Here is an 18,026-nt window from a genome sequence, read left to right as displayed (position 1 = left end):
TGTCCTTCCTCTCTATATCCCCCCCCCCCTGGGTTTACATACCACTCTTCTCTCATCTGGCATCCATTTCACCTCTACCCTTTGTCACCTTCTCCACACACCTGCCACTCGAAACTGCCCTTGCCTGTATCCACCTATCACTTGCCAGGCTTTGTCCGTCCCCACCTCTCTTTTCCAGCTTTCTCTCCCCCCCCCCCCCCAATTATAGTATCAGTCTGAAGAAGAGTCGCGACCCAAAACGACACCGGTCCAATTCCTCCAGAGAGGTTGCCTGACTTGCTGAGTTCCTCCAGTACTTTGTGTTTTGCTCAGTATTTCCTTATTAACTAGGGACAGTTCATGACTGCTGATTATTTTACCTCCTCTATTAAAATGAATTAACAAAGCTAATTCAAGGCAAGAACTTGGGGAACATCTTCAATTATTTAAAACAACAGGAGCGAACATGAAGTCTTTCATATAAATTATTAACTAAACTGAAGATGTTCATGAAAACCTCGAAACCAAAGCAAAGTTAACAGTCTACCAGTTGCAGAACTCACTTTCAGGTAATTGTGTTGTCTTTCTTGTTCTGCCTTCAAGTATAACCTGGTAAGGCGACCCAGGTTCTTTTTGCAAACAGTTTTGTCAACAGTGGCACCGCGGCGAATACGCTCCCTGTTGTAATGAGCAGTATTTGTCCACCAGTCAGCCTTGGCTTTCACGTACCGCAGGATCATGTTCTCAATCGGAGTTGGCAGTCCCGGAACCTATTAGAACAGCATCAAATCTTAGTCGACAATGCAAATTATTTTAAACTTTAAACCAACTACGAATGTACATTCCACTCAAAATAAAAGTCAATATCATAATTAATTATTGCAGATACTCAAAAGCATTTCCAAGCCTTGGAAGACCAGAAGCTCAAATAAATGTCAAAAATGTCACATTTAAACACAAGGTTATAAAATGCGTTTATTAGAATCGGCGCAACGGTAGAGTTGCTGCCTTCTAGCACCAGGTCCCGGGTTCAATCCTGATTACAGGCGCTGTCTGTACGGAGTTTGTACGTTCTCCACGTGACCGTGTGGTTTTTCTCTGGGTGCTCTGGTTTCCTCCCACACTCCATAAATCATACAGGTTTGAAAATTAATTGGCTTCTGTAAATGTTGTCCCTCGTGCGTAGGATAGTACAAGTGCACAAGGTGATCGCTGGTCAGTGCAGACTCAGTGGGCTGAAAGGCCTGTTGCCATGCTATATCTCTAAAGTCTAAAGTAAAATCTAAACTCATAATTACAGTTTGTCCACCTTCCTTAAGTGATGAACCTGGAACAGCACAGATTTTTACAACTTGAGGAAACAATGGGAATAGGCTCAGATGAGGTATATCTCTGACCTTTACATGACAACTAGGACAACTGCTGTCAATCACACAACACCCTGAACAGACAAGATATTTAGTTTATCATCAAAACAAAGTGTTGTTGGAGAGCTGTCATAGAGCCATACAACACGGAATCAGGCCCTTTGGCCCAACTTGCCCATGCAGACCAACATGCCCCATCCACACTAGGCCCACCTGCCCATATCCCCCATTATGGATCCCCTATCCATGTACCTGTTCAAATGTCTTTTAAATGTTGTTATAATACCTGCCTCCTCTGGCAGCTCGTTCCGTATACCCACCACGCGCTTTGTGAAAAAGTTGCCCCTCAGGTTCCTATTAAATCTCTCCCCTCACCTTTAATCTATGTCCTCTGGTTGTTGATTCCGCTAATCCGAGTAAAGGACTCTGTGCATCTCCTCTACCTATTCCCATCATGACCTTCTACACCTCTATAAAATCACACATCATCCTCCTGCACTCCAAGGAATAAAGCCCTAGCCTGCTTGTAGAACTCTCCCTATAGCTCAGGCCCTCAGCCCTCCTGCAGTACATTTTTGTTCATGAATATTATGGACGTCTATTCAAGTTTGTACCTTCCAAGGGATGTTTGCTTTCCAGCATCTCCAAGCCTCGCTCAGATGCTGCAAGATTGTTCTGGCCTTGTTTTGCTTGATTCCTTCAGGCATCATATCTAGAATATCGTGCATAACAGCGGCTCTTAACTCCAGGTCAAAGTGAGACTCCACACGCTGTTTGGTCACAGTCTTGGCCACGCCCTTGGAATGACGGCCTGACCAGAGCAAGATTGGAGATGGAGTGGAGGGTTTAGAGAAAAGAAAAACAAAATACATTACTTTTGAGATTTGACAGTGCAGAAAATTCACAAATGTTATTTTGAGTCATTAAGTAGGGTGATAGTAAATTAAACTCAAAAACAGGTTTGAAACATTTACAGGAAAGCTATTATCTTTTAAGACAATAATGTTATTAACCTTCAAACTGTCTGGCAAGCAAGTTTCCCAACCATCTCTCCAGCAGAGGAGTTATTCCCCTCATGAAGAAAAGCCACACTCTCCAGCCCGCAGCCCAGAAGCCACAGCCAGGTCCCTTGCCAACTGGCCCCTGAAAAATTAAAGTGAGAATAGCCTTTATTAGCAGCAAATTATTGACACGTTTTATAGCACATGAAGTGTACACTTTCATTTGAATACTTTTTCTCCCCCTACAGGTGGTGCTCACAGGGCAGCCTGTGCATGCATGATCAAGAGTTGAAAAAGTCTTGCACTGCATCGTACGAATATGTCCTGAGTTTCCTACAATATTGTACTTCGTTGTGTTGAGCAATCAATCATACAATAGAAAATGTGGCTTTTCAGAAGGACAAGGGACTTCTTAATCTTTCTTCAGCTGACTTGCAGAAGTGAACTAAAACCATAAACAGTTATGTTCACAACTAATATGTAATACTTTTTCCAACGTGCAAGTATAGGTGGAAGGAATACAATATTTCCATAAAAAGTGCTGTCAGAACGGCATTAAAACTATTATGGTATAATAGATAAAAATATTAATATTTCCCTATCTACTGAAGGAACGAGTAGGAAGGAACTGCAGATGCAGGTTAATACCGAAAATGGACACAAAATGCTGGAGTAACTCAGCAGGTCAGACAGCAAGTCTGGAGAAAGGAAATAGGTGACATTTTGGGTTGGAACCCTTCTTCAGACAAAGGAATGAGTCGTAACTGTATGAATATGACATATATACAACTGTAGATGCAAATCATTGCTTAAACTGCATGCTTACCGTGTTAAATCTGTAATAGATAAGATGCTTCAGATCTTTACACATTCGGATTTGCCTCATCAGCTTGTACTTGTACCTGTACATTCCTGTCAATTGCCCCACATGAGCAAAGATGTACTGCAACCCATCTGACAACTGAAGCAGAGAAAATAAACCAAAATCACTTCCACTGATTGTGAGTCTCATTAATGTACTAATCAAAATAAACTTCAATCTATTCCTTAATACAAGTAACAAAGCATTTACATTCTCCATATTTGGTGTTGCTGCACGACTACATAAAACTGACGGTTCTGCAAAGAATGCAAAGCAAAATGTTAAGTTACCCCTTTTCCAGAGTTTCACTTCAGTTCTTACATAGCAAAATTAATATGTATTAATGCTTCCATGTTGTCCAAGTGTACCAACATATGGATAAGTGGATAATGACTATCGAATTCCATCCATTGTACTAAGTTACAACATATTGCACTTAAAATATAATTACAAATTTAATGTGTGCATATAATAGTCCCATGTCTGAACAATGGGTTGCTCTCAAGTCAGTTTTGATTAAAAGTTGACTGAACTTGACCAAATGGTAACCGGTATCACTGATTTTACCACTGATTTTACCACTGTTTTTGTAACAGATTGGTGCACAAAAGATAGTTACAATGTAATGAAATAACATGGTGATTGAGAAAATATAGCATCAATGTTAGTTTAAAATTAAACCTTTCAGTTATAAGATCCCAGTCAGCTTATTTTTAAGCTTGCTGTACCTGGAAAGCGTCCACGTTCCCCAGCCTGTACTGAACGTGACTGTCAACAACAAGCTTCGTCAAGCGGAGCACCTCCCGGCACAAATGGAACGCGTTTCCAAATCTTGACTTTTTACGTTCCTGTGAAAATGAAATCATAGGTGAGATACTCTTCAAAATCATCTTTTTATAGACAATAGACAATAGGTGCAGGAGGCCCTTCGAGCCAGCACCGCCATTCAATGTGATCATGGCTGATCATTCTCAATCAGTACCCCGTTCCTGCCTTCTCCCCATACCCCCTGACTCCGCTATCCTTAAGAGCTCTATCTAGCTCTCTCTTGAATGCATTCAGAGAATTGGCCTCCACTGCCTTCTGAGGCAGAGAATTCCACAGATTCACAACTCTCTGACTGAAAAGGTTTTTCCTCATCTCAGTTCTAAATGGCCGACCCCTTATTCTTAAACTGTGGCCCCTTGTTCTGGACTTCCAACATTGGGAACATGTTTCCTGCCTCTAACGTGTCCAACCCCTTAATAATCTTATACGTTTCGATAAGATCTCCTCTCATCCTTCTTTTTCACCTCCAGTTTGATTACCATTCTTCATTGATATCTCTATCCAACATCTTTATGTTGAATAGATTTATTTTAAGCCCTTTCTCATTCTTTAAATAGTGCTGTGTTAATTTTAACTTGTCTCATGAGAAAAAACAGCCTCTTGAAAAATGTTATTTTATGCAAGTCTGGCTTATTGCTTGAAACACATGCCAGATGCTACGGCCGAATAAAAGTGGTTATTTAATTTGCTCAAATCAATTTAGATGATTTAACTTAGTAAGCTACATAATTAAAAACAAGATTAACCAACACTTTGCATCTCATCTTTCGATTCTGTTGTCGATACATGTCACTGTTGTAACTAATAGATTATATCCTCTGCAAATGAATTCAGACATTGGCAAATTAAAGCCTATTTCGCCTCATTATTTACCAATAACTGGAGCTTCTGTGCAAAATGCTGAGGTCTTAAGATCACTGAACTGCAAACATCCAGTAACATTGCAATATTACCAAGATTGGTTTAATATTTAGTGTTTACCCCTAAAATGAAAGGATATCAAATCAGAAAATACCAAGCAGAATTTCTGACGGCTTTTAATATTTAAATCATAAAAATATAATGCTGCCGAATATTACATTTAATTTTCTAGTTTCTTGCCCAACACATGACTGCACCTCAGGTTTGTTGCTGAACCAGAAATAGTTTGTGCTGATTTATACCTTAGTGGTGAGGGTTTTCACAGGCTTCAGGTTGAAGTTGTAGTCCAGATGCAAATAATTCAGATTCTTACGGTGGATCAACAAATTCAGCATGTTGTATCCTTGTCGGCACACTTGTAGCCCTACTTCCACCCAGTCTAGTTTGGTGGACTGGAAAAATTTGGTTGACTTGAATGAACGGAATAAGTACCTGATGTGGAAAAAAAAAAAAAAATGTATTTCAAGAAAAAACCCATTCTTCCTCATCATAATGTCTGACATCCTTTCAATGAGATGGGTCCCGACCCGAACCGTCAACAATCCATGTTCTCCTGAGATACTGCCTGACCTGCTGAGTTACCCCGGCACTTTGTATATCCTTTACATAGGATAACCCAAATTATAGTGCATCGTAACAAACGCACTTTAAGCTCAATGTTACGTGACGTGGTTTACCAATATGGAAATTGGGGGCCGCACAGCGATACAGTTGGTAGAGCCACTGGCTCACAGCGCCAGAGACTTGGGTTCAATCCTGACCTCTGGCACTGTCTGTGTGGAATTTGTTTGTTCTCCCTGTGACTGGATGGGTCTCCTCCCACATCCCAAAGACGTGCAGATTTGAAGGTTAATTGATTGCTGTAAAATTGCGCCTGGTGCGTAAGGAGTGGATGGGAAAGCAGGATAACGTAGAGCCAGTGTGCCAAGGTGATTGATCGTTGGCATCGACTCAGTGGGCCAAAGGGACTGTTTCCTTGCTGTATCGCTAAATAACTAAATGCTTCTAGTTCCCCCAGTCAACTAAGCTATGATGCCTCCCTTCACAATCCAGGTGTGATTCCACAATGAATTAATAAATTTTCTACCAAAAGAGTTTTGACTATTAACAGATTCTCATCGTTTCATGCAAAATCCACCTACCTTTTCTTTTGTGCTTTTGGTGGCCTGTGTTTAAGTGCATTCAGTACGTAGTACTTCAGGAGTTTCTGGTATGAAACTCGGACTTTGACGGGCTGCCCAGCTGGACAGTGCTCGCGATACCAGTTCTTAACTAATGGGATGTCAAGTGCTCTCCTAGTTTTACCAGATCTCAGGTTAAACGGCCGTGGTGCCCAGAGCAAGGCGATGCCGTTGGCAGTGTGATCAGAGTACAATGGGGTCTCTTTCAGGAATGGTTCCACGCAATCAGGAAGTTCAAACTCCTCATCGTCTTCGGGTAACGGCTCTTGACTCTGCAATGAAACACAAATGCACACGACAATCGCTGCTTACTACATCTCATCAACTGGCATTGCGACAGCAAAATTTCTACTGTACAGAGTCAATTACCTTAACGGAGTGCCTGTGAGAAATAGGGTTGATCAATGGATCAAAGTAGAAAGCTGGCAGATCGGGATCTTCAGTTTTAATGAATACAACATTAGGTGTGTGGTACCTAAAATCCAAATTCAAAGTCAAATTAATGGCAAAAAATCAAGAGTTAGTTTCTTTTCCAATTATCCTCTCCAATTTAATAGACCCGGCGATATTGTATCCCACTCAAATGACTCATCTTTATCAAGGCAGTGAACATTGATCAGCTAGTTTATCACAGGGGAAACATGGTAAGAAAACACAATATAAGAAAAAAGGAGCCGGGTAGGCCACCTGGCCCCTCAAACCTGTCTGCCATTCAGTATGGGTGATCTCCCTCAACACCTCTTCTGTGCCAGTTCCACATAGCCCACACTTCCCTTATCATTAAAAAAACTACCTCATTAAGAACAGTGATCTGGCCTACACAACTCTCCAAAGATGAAAATTCCAGAGATTTCTTACACTCTGCAAGAGGAAATTGCTATACACCTCATTTTAAAGTAGGTTCCTCTTTTTCTTTTTAGTTTGTGCTCTTGTTTGAGATGCTTCGACAAGTGAAAACGTCTCACCGTTTATCCCGAAGAAGGATCACGACCTGAAATGGCACCTGTCCAGGGCCATCCAGAAATGTCCACTTGCTCCCCTGATGCTGCCTGACCTGCTGAGTTCCTCCAGCACTTTCTGTTTCGCTCAAGATCCCAGAACCTGTAGTTGCTTGTCTATCAATATTTACCCTGACGAGCTTTTTACGGATCTTGTGCATTCAATAAGATCACTCCCTCGTTCTTCTAAACTCTTATTACTAATAAAGTTCTAACATTTTTAACCATTCACCCCAGATATGACCCTGGACTGTCTGGTAACTCTCAATGTCACCCAACAACCCAGTCCACACAAAGGATCTAAAATCCGAAGAAAAACCTATTTATTTTCCACTTCCTAGCTCTTAGGATTGCCAAAGCAAATTGTACAATACAGTTCCAATCCCGAGATCAGCGTGAGCAGCTGAGACAAATATAGATCTTTCTTCTTTGCAAGTTTAGTTATAAACTTATTTTACTAAATGGAATGCTTGGCATTGTAGAATAAAGCACTTTCAAAATTTATTTTCTACACTTTACAAGTCAGTTATATTTTCTACTACTTACATGTCTGTTTGTTTCTATATTACTTGTTTATCACAAAATAGATTAATTGTTGCCTTGAATCGTTCTACACGGGGAAACATTCAACTACTGATACAAAACACATTTAAACACCAGTTCCATGCAATTATTATTCATAGTTTTGCCACAAAAAACAACATTACTCGAGAAGCTGAAGAAAAGCTTCAGCACGTGTCAATTGCACAAGTTTTTTTTGTAAATTGTCTGCCTTTGGGAACTTCTGACATTGCTGCTTTCCATGTGTTGCTATACATGGACATTTGCAGCACAAAGCCCTGCAATATTGTGATAAAATATTAGACATGCTGAAAAAAAAAATCAAACTTCCTTCTCTGCTAAAATCATTGCATGGATTTAATTCATAAGGAAATATAAATGCAGAAAGTGTACATTATAAGACATAAAATGGCTGAAATGGGTGTACTTACCAGGTGAGGTGAACATGATGGGGAAGATTGTTGTACAGGTATGGGAATGCTATTTTGTATTCTGTTCGGATTGGTTGTCTAATGATAATCTTGTTGATATCATTGAATTCATTCCAGTCTTCATCCCTGATGGAAGCAAACCAAACTCAAATGATCAAAACTGCAACATTTTATCTCTTTATCAAATAGAGACAGGTTGCAGAGCGTGGCACCAAATTCCAAAAATGTGTAACATCTTTTTAACATTATTTAAAAATGGCAAAGTAAGAACTCTGATAGCCTCAAACAAAACGTGCAATTCAAAATCCTCACGTTAAATTATTTCTATTCCAGGGAAGGATAAACGGGAGCGACCTCGCCATCTTTTTACATTACTTCCATCTTTGCAAAATATCAATGGCGATGAATACCCACCCAGCTTCATTGATGGAAACGCCGACAACTGGCATCAGAATTAACTGCTCACTTAATCATGTTACACAAGATTTCAATAGTAAAATGCTTACTGAAGATTCACATCCCGAACGAGAGGTTCAAACTTTGGTCCGCCAGGAATTGCCATGTTCAGAGCTTTGGAAGTAAAAAACGCTTTGAGGTCAAATAAATAAAAGTAGTTGTCATCCACTAAATCAGTGAGCAACTGATTAGCCAAGCGGTAAAGTGTGGACATCATCGGTAAAGTGAACTGCCAACGGCGGTAAGTAGATCCATTCACAAACCTAAAATGGGACAACATTTCTAATTGAAACATCTGCAATTTTATGAATGGACCATAATGCTTCTAGACTTGCAAAATGCTGGGCAAGTTAATGCGTATAAAATTATGTCGATTTAATCGAAATTCATTCAAATTTACAGCAAGAGTGAAAAATAATAATAAACAGCCATGTAGTAAATATTACTGAGGCTTAGAACCACGCAAATGTTATCAAAGGTTACAGCCTCACTATTAATAAAACCAATACAGATGTACTTTCATCACCCCCAACGTGCTCCGCTCTTCAAACAGGTCATTTTAGTTGAGGTGAGATACCAAAGGTTCTGGTAACTTTCTGACACTCATTAGGAGTCAATCTTAAAGGGCAAATTTATTTGTATGAATGCTTACATTTTAGATTATTGCTAAACCTAACCTTGTCTTCATCCAAAGTACTCACCAATAGTTAACTGCAACAAATTGCCTTTTTTAAATTCATTTCTACAGGCTTCACACAGTTGCAAGGAGGGCAGGTGGACTAATGTAGATGGGGCATCATGGTCAGCATGGGCAAATTGGGCCGAAGGGCCCGTTTCCCTGCAATATGACTCTATAGCTAATCGTCTTTTACCATGCTGTTTCCAATAGAACAGGAATTCAGATCTATTTTTTATAGATTAGTACATTTAATGCCACTAAAGCTACATTGAAACATTTATCAACAGATCAAGTAATGAATAGACTTGGTTTAATGTATATTCAAGGATAACTTGAGCAAAGTGACTTATAGACTGCAATCTTTTTCTTATTGAGCGCAACTTGCAGGAAGAGGCTGCCAACAAAATCAAAAGCATTATTGAGATAATAGTTCAGAACATTGTAAAAACGATTCCAATTTTCAATATTCGATTTTCCATGTGGAACCATAACCTGTTCAGTGTCCACCAGGTGGCACCAAACGATGGCTGCCTCGCCAACGGTCTGTCTCGTCTTTTTCCTTCTTTGTTGTTTTTAGTTTGTTGTTAAATGTTTTAGTGTACTTTTAGTTTTGTATTAATTGGGGGTGGTAGGGGAAACTTTTTAAAATCTCTTTCCTCGTCGAAGATGCGACTTTTTCCATGCCATATCTCCATCCGCACTGCAGCCTAACACCGAGGAGCTGACGGCCTCTTGCTGGGGATCGACTTCGGGAGTTCCAACTGCGGGAGCCTGCGGACTTAACATTGTGGAGCTGGTGGTCCCTTTGCCAGGGATCGACCTCGGAGCTCCAACTGCGGGAGCCTGCGGACTTAACATTGTGAAGCTCGTGGTCCCTGGTTGGGGACTGACTTCAGGAGCTCCAACCGCAGGAACTTTGACCGCCCCAATCGCGGGAGCTTCGATCGCCGGCTGCAGGAGCTTCCATTTGCGGATGGTTCGAATGCCCCGACCATGGGAGAAAAAGGAGGAAAGAAGATAAGACTTTATTGCCTTCCATCACAGTGGGGAATGTGGAGGAGCCGCTGTGGTGCATGTTTATCTCAATTTTTTGTGTAGCTGTGTGTCTTGTTGATTTTCTGGTAGGACTGTATGGCAAATCAAATTCCTCATATGTTGCAAAACATACTTGGCTAATAAATTACAATTATGATTATGGTCAGGTCATGGCCAATAGTGAAAAAAACTTGGCAGTCAACAGGTTAAAAACGTACTGTTCATCATCTGCCAGTTCAGCCAGGAACATTTGGAATAATTAAGTTAAACATGGTTTGTCCTCTAGTTATGAAACATGCCTGATGGTCTCACAGCTAATTGTTCTTTCACTATGTGGAGTTATTTCTATCAATCTATGTATACATATTATTTCTTAGAACGGGGTGTTAAACTCTTAGTTCAACAAATAAGCTGTAATGCATTTGTTAAAATGTAATCAATGCTGTTGTTTCCATTTTATATCACTGCTTTGTTGTGTCATAAGTATGTCATTCGGCCCATCAAGTCTACTCTGGCATTCAATCATGGCTGATCTATCTCTCCCTCCTATCCCCATTCTCCTGCCTTCTCCCCATAACCCCTGACACCTGTAGTAATCGAGAATCTATTTCTGCCGTAAAAATATCCATTGACTTGGCCTCCACTGCCTTCTGTGGTAATGAATTCTACAGATTCACCACCCTCCGACTATAGAAACTCCTCATTTCCTTCCGAAAGGAACATCCGTTAATTCTGAGTCTATGACCTCTAATCCTAGACTGCCCGACTAGTGGAAATATCCTCTCCACATCCACTCTATCATTTGTTAGACTAAATCTTTTCCAATATTAATGCACCAATAGTATCAAAAGTTTACTTAGGGTTGTCTTTCAATGGTTGGTGGTCATATAGCCACTCGGCCACTGGTCCATCCTCTTCTGTATCAAGCTCCATCTGTATGGCTTCAAGTGGCTCCACATCCAGTATGTTATCGGCATAATCCAACGGAGGCTCTTCATCGTCAAAAGGAGGAAAACGCATCCTTTTGAAATGTCGCCTGTCACGTTTTTCACGTCTCATCATAATCCACATGGTTCTAGGAATAAAAAGTTCAATATTTCACTAGTAAAATTACAAAATGAAGCTAACAAAGAAATAAATTTACCAATAAATAAAATACATTCATCCAGAAAATGTTCCATGGTGAACTTTTAAATATTTAGTTCATCACTAAAGCAACACTTCACAAAGCGTAGGGTTTGCGAATGCTGATAATTGAGCCTGCAATTGGCAACATATTTAAATCAGTCAGCTCAAAACATTCCTCAAAACCTGCTATTTCAATTTAAAATGAAATGACTTAATGATTAAAAATAAAGGGCATCAAAATAGAAGTGATATTAACCAGGAGTTCAAGCTACTGGAAAGCTTTAATACGGCAAATGTTCCTCAATGATATATATGCATGGAAAAACTAAAGGAGCCCTTTATTTGGGGAGAGCATGTTATTTTCTCCTCAGTTCCAAAACCCAGGATTGCACAATCAATCGAGCAAATGTTTCTACAGTTCCCTCAGACTGCAGCTACTGTCTTAGCTGAACTCAAAACCATAATCTCAGCCTTTTTATTGCAATAAAGTATATTGTTTCAATGGGAATATCACAATTAAATCGTAATTCTGGTTAATTTGTCAGGGAAGTCATATCCATATTCAGCACCGATGCTAGGAATAGACATTTTCGACGTTACTGCTGAAGGGATTGGGTAGACATTTGAACTGTACAAATCCAGGTGGTTAATCTGAAATCAGCAACTCGAAATAAAATATTAAATGAAAGTTCATTTGATAATTCAATGATAATTTGTCTTGGTAAGAAACAGGAACCATTAGTAATTGTGAAACAACGGTGCCGAGTTTGTACGCTCTCCCTGTGACCGTGTGGGTTTTCTCCTGGTGCTCCAGTTTCCTCCCACACTCCAAAGACATACAAGTTTGTAGGTAATTGGATTTGGTAAAAAATTGTAAATAGACCCCAGTGTGTAGGATAGTGTTAGTGTATGGGGATCGCTGGTCGGCGCAGACTCAGTGGGCCGAAGGGCCTGTTTCTGCACAGTATCTCTAAATCTAAAACTGCTATTCAAGACACCAATCCTCCATTCATGGCCCGTTACTATTCCTCGATGATACAACCAAAGTACAAAAGTTCAGAAGCATCCAACACCATACTTACCCCCACTGAGAGATGTAAACTGGCTCAATGACCCATGGAATTTCATTGACAAATGAAATTGCCCCTGTGATATGGTACAGAACTGATACATCCCTGATCTGTTCCCATGGCATTGGCATGTTCTCCAGTAGTTTAAGAACAGCATGCGGCATGTACTTCAAAGCTCTGGGGAGAGGGAAAAGATAGTTTGAATAAATTAGTCTTTGCAGACAGCATCAATGCTAATATAGAATTAATGATTCATATGAACATTAAATACAATATATTTACACAAGAATAATCATCATGACTGAGTGTGTGTTAGGATTTGTGTATTTTTAATTAAAATGGCTGCTGAAAATTAATATTTCAAATTGTAAATAAAATAGCATTTTGCAGCTTTGTAAATATGTATATTTGAAGCCTTGACATAAAATGTCAGGAAATATGAACACAATACATGTCCGGTGCTTCCACAACTTCATTTCAATAGAAAGCACTAATACAAAAACTTAGTTTATGTTTTTCTTTGATTAACACAAACTGATTTCCATCAGACAATATAGCCTTTAATTCGATTCCTCTTTCCATCTCAAAATACTGACTCTAAAAGCTGTCAAGTATGGAGTTACAAAAATAAAACATAAAAAACAAATGGCAACAGTTGAACCGTTTCTTTTACTGTTTTATTCGTATGTAGATTTTGGATGTGCACTACTTAAATAATCCTTTATTTATTTCATTGAACACAAAGTGTTGGAGTAACTCAGTAGGCCAGGCAGCATATTCTTCAGACTCATCTGTAGTTCATTGTATCCAGTCTGAAGAAGGGTCCCGACATAAAACATTGCCTATCTATGTCCTCCAGAGATGCTGCCTGACCCACTGAATGACTCCAGCACTTTGTGTTGTGTGCAAAATTCCAACACCTGCAGTTCCTTGTGCCTCCTTTATTTATTTCTTTGCAGACTGCAGACCATTTATTTTCCCATTATATCTCTCTAGTGTTTGGTGAAACATTTAAAAACACCAAATTGAGATTTACAGGAATAAAGGCACTAAAATGATGCCCTGGAATAGTGTTTATTATTGAATAGTATGAGCCAGAGTGTCTTATTCAAGATTAAATTCACGAGGAAGTAGAGAATCTGACGGTACAATTCAGGATGAATATGAAACTGAAGTTGCTCTTCTTGTGAATAAATTCTCTTACCCGAGATAGACTCGTTTGTCATGCCTGAATTTCCTATTTGTCATGTCACCATGATCACGAATGATTTTTCGGACATGTTCAGGGGGCATATCTTCCTTCTGAGCATCCACAAATCCAAACTTTCTTTTCTCGGCGTACCGTTTGGCCTGAAGTTGCTGCCATTTCCTGGCTGGAAAAAAAAAAAAAAATTTATTACTAGACAAAACTGAAGAGGCAAATGGCATGGTTAAAAGTACACTTTCACAAAAACAAAGCAACAAAAATATCAAAACGCTTCTAAAATTTGTTTTGGTACTTGAATTTTAAGGAAGTGTCCAAGATTTCTCTCTTATTAAAGGAGTTTCTTTCTGCAGAATAATTAAATAGTTTCATCCAGAAATGTCTTACCCTTTTCTTGTAATTTTTCTTCAGACATGTAATCAGGTACAGGAACTGGAACTGGGTTAGGCCCAGGTGCACCTCGATACTGAAATGCTGCCATTGTTCTTGATTCTGAGGCAAAAAGGACAAATTACATTTCTTTAAATATCTATTCCACAGTAACAATAACACACAAATGCCATTAACTAATTGTGGTATCAACAATATCAAACTGATCAAGAATGCCAACATATCAGAAAATGCAGATTTAAACAACCACCTGTATGAAAATCTATAAAATTGCATTTAGTCTCTAACTGTAAAGTTATATGGTATGTTGTAAGTACAGCAGCAAGCATAATTCATTTCAATTTGCAGTTAACATACACAAACGTGCAAAAATATGAAAATTAAATTAATTGAAATAAGATCAGAAAATGCTGGCTAATGCATAGTAATATTCTACAATACCCAGATACTCTGCATCTCGGGGCTCTAAAATCCATTAGAATGTATACATTGCAATTTTATTTATATGCCAAAATAAAATTTTAATATTACCAATTACCATATTATATTCCATTTGCCAGATTTTTGTCTATACAACTAACACATCAATATCCCCTTTACGTCTTGCACCCATTTTCAAACCAGGTTTCCTATCTATTTTTTGCATCATCGGTAAATCTAACAACTGACTGTCATTTATGAATTCACATGAACTGGGTAAAGTTGAAACACTGATCACGGTGGCACATCACCCATTGCATGTTGTCATTCATTACCACCTTCTTGTTTCCTGTTAGCCATTCTTCTATTGATGCCAAAACATCACCAGCTATTAGTTTCTGCAGTATCATTTGATGCCACATCTTATCACATGCCTTCAGGAAACCCAAAGATGCCACTCTATATTGATCCTCCTTTATACATAGTACATATTTCTCCAACTCCAATAAACTCATCAAACATGATTTTCCTTTCAGAAAACAATGATGGCTTTGCTCGATTACCTTGAATTTTGGTGCGCTCTGCAATAATTTCTCTTTGACAGATGTGAACTCAACTGGCATTCTGCCTATGTCCCTTTTTGAATAAAGGAGTTACATTCACTATTGTGCAATCTAGTCATACCTTCCATAAATTTATTGGGAATTTAAAACCAATGCATCAACTATTCCACTATCCATTTCTTTTAAGACCCAAAGACAAAGTCCATCAAGACTCAGACACTTGCCAGCTCCAATGATTTTCCTATAACATTTCCCAGACCATTGTCATTTTCTTCTGCCCTTTAAACCCACATGTTTTAAATACATCTTTCAATAATTTTGAATGTAGATGGCAAATCTTATACATTACATACATCCTGTGTTTTTATATTTACACCAAGTGCTGGAGGATAGCAGGTCAGGCAGCATCAGCAGAGGGAATGGACAGTTGATGTTTAGGGTCAAAATGCTTCTTCAGACTGATGTCCATTCCCTCCACAGATACAGCCTAACCTGTTAAGTTCCTCCATAACTTTAGGTTCTGCTCAAGTTTCCAGCATCTGCGTTTCCTGTCATCCAGTTCAACTGTTGGCATTATGGGCACAGATTACAAATCTGGCCTCCATTCTGGAATCAATATAAATTTAAACAACTTTGAAAAATAGCCCCGTCAGCCTTCTGTACCTGCAACATCTCTCCATAAAGACCATTCACTCCTGCACATGTTTTCTACATAAATTCTGTTAATCTTTTAGTGGATATTGAATTGGAAATTACAAAGGCAACTTCTATCAACCTTGTGATTAAACACACACACATGCACACACATATATTATATATATATATATATAAATATGGACAGAGAGATATACATTTTGTAGGTGTATTTTTGAAAGAAAAGTACCATTGAACTACTGTACCTTGAGCATGTTTCTGTTATTTTTGATAATTGTGTTTTAGTGGGGACCTTCAGGTACTTGGCAGTGAGAGGGCTAGTGGTTGTGGTGGGTTTCGTAGCCAGGATGATTTTTTGGGTGGAGATTGGTGGGTGGGTGACACAACCCACCACACATTGGTGGGGGTGGGGGGAGAGAGAGAGCATTGTTTACAAACCAGCCGTGCTGGTGGTAAGTGTTTCTGGTTCATTACTGCGCCAGCACCTCATGAGTGGTTATCTCGCGCAGGACTACACTGTGCAAGTGGCAATGAAGCGCTGCAGAAGTGCCGGAAACTTGAGCAGAACACACACCAGTGCTGGAGGAACTCAGCGAGTCGGGCAGCGTCTGTGAAGGGGGATGGACATCAGTCTGAAGGAGGGCTGCGACCAGCCCTCTTTGACTCTGTCCATTCCCCTCCACAGTCAGAAGAGGCACCCGAAACGTCACCCCCCTTCCTTCTCTCCAGAGATGCCGCCGGTCCCGCTGAGTTACTCCTGCATTTTGTGTTTAAACCAACATCTGCAGTTCCTTTCCATGCAGTGCGTGGGTAAAGTTGCCGCCTTGGCAGCGCCGGAGACCCCGTCCCCCGGGTTCGATCCCGACCACGGACGCTGTCTGTACGGAGTTTGTACGTTCTCCCCGTGACCCGCGTGGGTTTTCTCCGGGCGCTCCGGTTTCCCCACACACTCCAAAGACGTGCAGGGTTCGGTGTAAACTGTCCCTGGTGTGTGTAGGGTGGTGTTAGTGTGCGGGGATCGCTGGTCGGCGCGGGCTCGGTGGGCCGATGGGCCTGTTTTCGCGCTGTGTCTCTAACACTAAACGAGACGCTCGCTGCCGGGCCGGGGTTCCTCCAGCACTTTGTGCGGCGCGGACTAGGCCGCGGTCACAAACTCTCGCCTCCCTCCCCCTCTCTCTCTCTCTCTCTCTCTCTCCCCGCCCGAGTGCAACCAGCTCACAAACCCGGCTCCGAGCCCCGCTGCTCCGCTCCGCACCGCGTCACCCACCTGAGCGCCGGTCGTCGTGGCCGCCTCACGGACCAGATCACGCCTCACCGCGGCGCCGCCGCCATTACCTCCAGGCAGCAGGCACAGGATGCAGCATATCGGAAGGCGGGACTTCCGGCACCTCCCATTGGGAGCGCGTCGCTGATTGACATCGCACCCAGCCAATGCGCCACCCCCGACTCCCAATGCAACGACTCAGGAACGTGTCCTCAATGCAATATCGCAGGGACATGTCCTCAATGCAACGACACAGGGACATGTCCTCAATGCAACAAGACATGGACATGTCCTCAATGCAACAAGACATGTCCTCAATACAACGACACAGGGACATGTCCTTAATGCTACAACACAGGAACATGTCCTCAATGCAATGACTCAGGAACATGTCCTCAATGCAACAAGACAGGGACATGTCCTTAATGCAATGACACAGGAACATGTCCTTAATGCAATAACACAGGAACATGTCCTCAATGCTACAACACAGGAACATGTCAATGCAACGACACAGGGACATGTCCTTAATGCAATGACTCAGGAACATGTCCTCAATGCAACAACACAGGAACATGTCCTTAATGCAACAACAGAGGAACATGTCCTCAATGCAACCACACAGGGACATGTCCTCAATGCAATGAGGACAAACTCAGGAACATGTCCTTAATGCAACAACATATAGAACATGACCTTAATGCAATGACACAGGAACATGTCCTAAATGCAACAACATATAGAACATGTCCTTAATGCAACAACACAGGAACATGTCCTTAATGCAACAACATATAAAACATGTAATATGGTACTTTATCTGTCACATGTACCAAGTACGGTGAATTATTTTTGTGTACAGTCAACAGGTTCCTTTATCATCGTTACTTTTTTGCATATCTTTCATTTGTTGTTCTTGATATCTCCACGTCACCGTCTATGTCTCTCATTTCCCTTATCCCTAACCAGTCTGAAGAAGAGTTTCAAACCGAAATGTCGCCCATTTCTTCTCTCCAGAGATGCTGCCTGTTCCG

At 40.6% G+C, this 18,026-nt stretch overlaps 1 protein-coding gene across 1 annotated transcript in view; it reads right to left on the bottom strand.

The window, feature by feature from the left end:
* The window catches only part of prpf8 (pre-mRNA processing factor 8), a 43,759-nt gene extending 26,683 nt beyond the window's left edge, over nt 1-17,076 (bottom strand). Inside the window, exons 1-15 of the mRNA XM_078422713.1 lie at nt 16,996-17,076; nt 14,089-14,193; nt 13,702-13,870; nt 12,510-12,674; nt 11,156-11,374; nt 8,636-8,848; nt 8,130-8,255; nt 6,509-6,614; nt 6,101-6,411; nt 5,201-5,390; nt 3,938-4,057; nt 3,174-3,308; nt 2,360-2,489; nt 1,961-2,157; nt 543-749 (exon numbers count right to left, since the gene is read on the bottom strand). Coding sequence (XP_078278839.1) covers nt 543-749; nt 1,961-2,157; nt 2,360-2,489; nt 3,174-3,308; nt 3,938-4,057; nt 5,201-5,390; nt 6,101-6,411; nt 6,509-6,614; nt 8,130-8,255; nt 8,636-8,848; nt 11,156-11,374; nt 12,510-12,674; nt 13,702-13,870; nt 14,089-14,182 — 2,382 coding nt within the window. The 5' untranslated portion in view covers nt 14,183-14,193; nt 16,996-17,076. The remainder of the gene's footprint in view (nt 1-542; nt 750-1,960; nt 2,158-2,359; nt 2,490-3,173; nt 3,309-3,937; nt 4,058-5,200; nt 5,391-6,100; nt 6,412-6,508; nt 6,615-8,129; nt 8,256-8,635; nt 8,849-11,155; nt 11,375-12,509; nt 12,675-13,701; nt 13,871-14,088; nt 14,194-16,995) is intronic.
* Between the last annotated feature and the right edge of the window lie 950 nt (nt 17,077-18,026).

This window comes from Rhinoraja longicauda, chromosome 26, assembly GCF_053455715.1.
Source record: "Rhinoraja longicauda isolate Sanriku21f chromosome 26, sRhiLon1.1, whole genome shotgun sequence".
NCBI classification, from domain to species: domain Eukaryota; kingdom Metazoa; phylum Chordata; class Chondrichthyes; order Rajiformes; family Arhynchobatidae; genus Rhinoraja; species Rhinoraja longicauda.
This window is presented reverse-complemented; position numbering and strand designations above follow the sequence as displayed.